Source organism: Crocuta crocuta, unplaced genomic scaffold (assembly GCF_008692635.1).
Source record: "Crocuta crocuta isolate KB4526 unplaced genomic scaffold, BGI_CrCroc_1.0 scaffold219, whole genome shotgun sequence".
Lineage (NCBI taxonomy): Eukaryota > Metazoa > Chordata > Mammalia > Carnivora > Hyaenidae > Crocuta > Crocuta crocuta.
In genome coordinates, this window is record NW_027551572.1 from 9,663,153 (window position 1) to 9,668,853 (window position 5,701).

At 44.9% G+C, this 5,701-nt stretch overlaps 1 protein-coding gene across 1 annotated transcript; it reads left to right on the forward strand.

Moving 5' to 3' along the window:
- Window positions 1–335: 335 nt before the first annotated feature.
- Window positions 336–2,303, forward strand: HOXD8 (homeobox D8). The gene is made up of 2 exons (XM_077751212.1): window positions 336–451; window positions 839–2,303. The coding sequence occupies exons 1-2, from the start codon at window positions 427–429 to the stop codon at window positions 1,132–1,134; spliced, it is 321 nt and encodes a 106-aa protein (XP_077607338.1). The 5' UTR covers window positions 336–426; the 3' UTR covers window positions 1,135–2,303.
- Window positions 2,304–5,701: the final 3,398 nt, after the last annotated feature.

Genomic DNA, 5,701 nt, shown 5'->3' on the forward strand with positions numbered 1-5,701 from the left:
AGCCGCCACGCCGCCGCCGCCGCCCTGCAGCTCTATGGCAACAGTGCCGCCGGCTTCCCGCACGCGCCCCCGCAGGCGCACGCGCACCCGCATCCGTCACCGCCGCCCGCCCGGCCGGGTTGCGGTGGAGGGGGTGGCCCGGGCCCCGGCCAGGACTACTTCCACCCCGGCGGGGGCAGCCCGGCCGCAGCCTACCAGGCCGCCCCCCCTCCTCCTCCGCATCCTCCGCCTCCGCCTCCCCCCTGCGGCGGGATTGCCTGTCACGGGGAGACCGCGAAGTTTTACGGATACGATAACTTACAGAGACAGCCGATTTTTACGACCCAGCAAGAGGCCGAGCTGGTACAATATCCTGACTGTAAATCGTCCAGTGGTAATATTGGCGAGGACCCAGACCACTTAAATCAGAGCTCGTCTCCTTCTCAAATGTTTCCCTGGATGAGACCACAAGGTTGGGATGCATTTTTTTTTTTTTTAATGCGGGGAGAGGGGGAGAAATCTGCTTTCATCTCACGTTCTAGCTTTAAAAACTACCTTTTCCTCTCTCTCTCTCCTTTTTCTTCTTGTGTAGCTATAGTGGCTCTTATTCATAAAGTAATACTTCCCCCCCCCAAAGTAGAGACCGCGTAAAGATGATGGGGACAGTAATTGTGAAGATCTTCCCTCTGTTGCTCTTGCTTGCATATCCTATATATATCAGAGCTAAAGAGACTTGTTTATGTTTCGTTCTTTAGACCCGTTCCAGAAAGCTCCAGCAACCTGCAGAGGCACCATTTCATTTCTAAAACGTTTATTTTTCTCCTCTTTTTTTTTTTTTGTTTTGTTTTGTTTCAATCAGCAGCTCCTGGTAGACGAAGAGGAAGGCAAACCTACAGTCGTTTCCAAACCCTAGAGCTGGAAAAGGAATTCCTTTTTAACCCTTATCTGACCAGGAAGAGAAGAATTGAGGTTTCCCACGCCCTAGCTCTCACGGAGAGACAGGTAAAAATCTGGTTCCAGAACAGGAGAATGAAATGGAAAAAAGAGAACAACAAGGACAAATTCCCAGTTTCCCGACAGGAGGCAAAGGATGGAGAAACCAAAAAAGAAACCCAAGAGCTGGAAGAAGACAGAGCCGAAGGCCTCACAAATTAACTTCTACCTTTAAATTTTTACCACAGACTATTAAAACTAATGATCAACATATGCTGTTGGACACCATCTATTTTCTTTGTTGGAAAGGACTTTACCTGTATTTCAAGCTACCTTCATGTCACTGCTCTTGAGGTTTCTGCGCTTTGAGAGGGGTTTGGGTGTTAAAAAAAAGTTTCAAGTATCGAATAGAAGCAGCCCTTGAGCTGTCCTATGTAAGGGTAATTTGATACTGACCTTGTTGCTATATTTTTATAATGGTAGTTTTTAATGTCTGAGCTGGTGATTCGCCTCAACAACATAAACTTCCTAATGATTAGCACTAAATAATTGAATATAAAATGCTTTATTAATCAAGCAAGTGCACTTGAACACTTAAAATCATTTCTTTATGGTGAGTAAATTAAAAGAGATCTATTAATTTTTTTAAAAATTATGCCTGCAGAATATTTACTTTATGTTATTTGATTAAAACATATTATTTATGTTTTCTTTCTGCTTTTATAATGAATGGTTCGGGTGCCTTTTGTTTATTCCTAAATGGTTTCTTTGGGTAGTTTGTAAATGTAATATCTCTGGGAAAAGTCTGGGCCAAATATTCAAAAAGCACATGTTAGCTGAAGAGTGTAACGTGTAGTCCGGCTCTGCAGCTTCCTTAAACTTGGGGAAAACATTGGGCCAATGGTAAAAGTTTCAGGAAAATGTCGAAGTTGACATTTAATATTTTCTATAGTGTATACAAATTATGGCAATTTAATCATCTAGAGTGAATGAATACTTGAAAAGCCAATTATAACATTTTCACTCATTAACTTTTCACTCTGGCTAGTCGCCTTGTGGAATGCCTCTCATTTCTCAACTTGCTTTCGTTTTGAACTGCGCTTGGCATCGCCTGAAATCGCTAGGTCTCTATGTTGTGGCTGCTGCTGTGATTCCGTTTTTTTTTTTGAATAGGTGCCATATTTATTTGTATTCCCTTCGCTCTGTTTGCACGCCCATTTTGAGCCAACTTGTGTGCGTCTCAGATGTCGGTTGGTACGTCCTCTGCTGTTCTCCAGGATGGCCTCACCTATTGAAACAAGCCCCGAGAGCAAATGCAGAAAAATCTGAGTGTAAACAACCGCTCCAGAACATAGCTAGCTCCTCAATAAAGAAATGAATCTTTTTCTAGAGCTAGTGTCTTTGAGCGCCGCACATAACCCTTTCCTTGAGTCAGGAAACACCACCTGGGCTCACTAGAAGCTCTAAAGCTTCTATTTGCTTTAAAACAAAAAAACAGTAGTGGGGTTACAAGCACTGCGCTGCTGTAAAGATAAATAAATGCAGGGCATGGGGTCTCTTTTTCATTCCAAACAGGGCTGGCTAGGCTGTCCTAGCTTCGTCTTGCTGTAAATAACCTTGCCCAAGATACTGTGAGAGCTTTGAACTTCGCAGAGGATTCAAAGTTGTGGGCCCAGTGGGGGAAGACCCAGAGTCCAGGTTATACCACAGCTTATTCCGCTGAGCCTGTGCTGATGCTGGGGTTTGGGCTGTATTATTAACAAGATATCCATTTTCCACTGGAGGCTTCTGCAGCTGCCATTTTATGAGGAAAGAGGAGGGGGAAGAGAGGTAGTAGAAAAGAAGAGAAATTCAAGTAAGTCAGCATTTCTGCCCCCCAAACGGACAGCACCTCATCAGGTAGACACGGAAGAGCTCTTTGTTTTTTCCATAAGTGTTTATTTTTCAGGAGGTACATTTTAATTTCCAGAGTGGTTTTTATGGCATAGATTAAAAAAAAAAAAAAAAAAAGGAATCTGTTGTGGGCCTCAATCAGCCCCTCAGGCACTGAGGGGGCTATTTGCCTGCCACTTCAAGGACCAGGGAAATGTTGGCATGGGTGGGGCCAGAAGCGATGCACCACCTAGCTTTCTATCCAGGGAAGAGGCCGTGGCTGTGGCATTCGCTGACCTGAGCCAGAAAAGACAATGTTAAGTCACGGGCGGCCTGCGGCTTAAGAAACATTTGCACGAGAGGAGACAGCTGCAAATGTCCATGCTGGATTTGGAACCGTTCTGCTCCGTGTGCTGCTTGAGACTCTGCTATTGGGGTCTACGGAGCCAGGATGCCAAGCGCCTGAAAGCGTAGCTGGAGAACAGCCTGGGGGGTGGGGGGCGATGGAGGTGGTGGTGGTGGCAAAGGCCATGGTGGTGGCAAGCTGGGTAGAGCTGCTCGCTGGCTAAACTCCAGCTGCCCTCCATTTAAGGGATTCCTCAATTAGCAAAATTCGCTGTCTCCCGCTCAAGAATATCCCCTAAATACCAGTTTTAGAGCTACTGATTTGGGGCAAGACTCAGGTAGGGGACCTGGTACATGAATGGATGTGGAAATCAAGAAAACAGAGGGGAAGTAGTAATGTCCTCATCTCCGTATTCTGTGTTGCTCTGGAAGAGTTGTACCTTCTTGTTCCATTGGCCCCAAACCCATAGTAAAATTGTGGCTCTTATACAAAAGAAACTCTGTTGCAGCAATTGGTACATTAGAGACTATTTGGACATACACAAATTTGGGATTCTGGGGTATGTATTTGGTGTATTTGTACATGAATATAGGTTACAAACTGCAGAAAATATTGGTCATAAATGTAGGTATATATATTACCTTTTGTAGCTGGGAAAATCATAGATCTGCTTCCAAATGAGTTTGGGGAATTACACATCTCCCTCCCCTCTGTCTCTCTCTCTGTCTCACACACACACACCGCACACACGCACACACACACACACTGCACACACCGCTCTTTCTTATAGTGGCTAGAAATCCCCCCATCTTGGTATTTCATGCAGACTCGAGGTGACGAGCACAGAAGATACCTTTCTAATTGGCTCAAATCTGTAAACATCTGAGGGATGCGGCAAAAAGCGAGCAAACATTTTTGCTGCAGAAATTTGCATAAACCTTCAGAGAATCCTTTGCAAGGCCAGAGGATGCCTTTCAGCTCTGGATTGCTTAGAGTCTGCTTAGGTCTGTAAACCGTTCAGAGAAAAGGACCCTCCAATGTTAACACTGAATGAAAGAACCAAGCCTTCGAAATGATTTAGGTTCTCTGCTTTTGAGAACCAGAAACACACAAAAGAGGGTGTGGGTCTCAATGGTTTCTAGAGAAAAGTCAGTTCAGGGACTGCCATTTTGTGAGGTTCCACAAAGCCCAGCGCACCCGCTTACCTCTGCACAGGAGAAAAAGTACAAATATGGCTGCCTTTTCAACAATGCAGTGTCTTTTTCCCATCCCTCCTTCCCCCAGCTGAAAAGGAGGGCCACAAAGCTCCACTTTTCTTTGGGTAGGAGAAAACTCACAATTGAGATTATTTCTTAGAATATTGTAGAAGTGAGCAGTCTCTGATCAGTTCCACGTGTACAGACCAGTGTAAAACGTTGTAGCTTAGAAGGACCCCCCCCAAAACTTGCCCCACATATTTTCATATTTTTCTTACACATTGTCTTTTGTAATTAAAAATATTGTTTTATTATTCTTCAATGCAGAAGGTGTTGCTATTTCACATCCAAGCCTGTGTCCTCTGCTTTCCTGGTGTTGCTGAATGTTCTGGCATCTGGGGGTGGACAGGGGAATAGAGAGAATATTTTAATGGACTTTGGCTACTGCTGTGGTTCCCTTCAGTAAAGTTAGAGCACACTGTTTCTAGAAAGAATATGACGTTTGCTGACAGATGGCAACAGAATTCCTTTAATAAAAAACATCCAAGGTCATCGGAATCTTTTCAAGAGATACAAATGGCCTGCTCCAGAGGGTGCTATGTATTTCCTGCTTAAGTCTATGTCCACTTAGGTACTTACTGGGTGTGAGGATGTTAATAGCAGAGAACCTACACATAGACAGCCAATGCAAATATTTATAAATGCATTACTAGAAGTTCAAAGACAGTGTCCTTGAAAGCTTGGGGGGGGGGGGTTTTCCTCTTTCAAACAGGTTCTGAAGCCTGGATGGCCATGCCTATGCATGCATTAATGAAGAGAATGCTGGGGCCCTCAAGGACATTTACTTTCAGCTGACGGGTGTTCTAGGGAGCAGCTCCTATCAGAAGTGCAAAAGGAATGTGATTCCTGCCTTTGAAGAAAAAGGACTATTTCCCCCCTAAGGTTGAAACTGGGGATTCGCTCTCTTCCTAAACAAATGGAGCCCCTCTCCTCTTCAATGTTGCCTTGAGCAGGCTTTCCAATGGTCAAACATTTTGGGGACAAGGCAAGAGGGGGAAATTAAATTGCACAGAAATAAGGATTGCATTTAGGGAAGACATAGCAAGGGGTTTCATAGGGGATACAGAAAGACGGCTTCTCCTTTAACCCGGTACTGTCCAGAGGCTGTTTCTGCCAAGATAAATGCCAAGCACTGTTATCTTGGAGAAGTTGGCAAGTAACCTAACACTATCACCAGGATTTGAGCTGGTTGGTGGCTCTCCTTCCCCTAGAAACCCAAAGAATTGGGACGGACCCCAATTTATGTTGGAGAGGGAACAGGGGATGGCGGGCTTTCTTGGCCTGCAGAGCCCAGGTTTCCTGCGCAAGATCACTG

Excerpts from the sequence above, each read along its gene's own strand:
- HOXD8 (XM_077751212.1), top strand. The coding sequence starts at position 427 with ATGTTTCCCTGGATGAGACCACAAG. Across the intron at positions 452-838 it reads TCCCTGGATGAGACCACAAG|CAGCTCCTGGTAGACGAAGA; the intron begins GTTGGGATGCAT and ends TGTTTCAATCAG.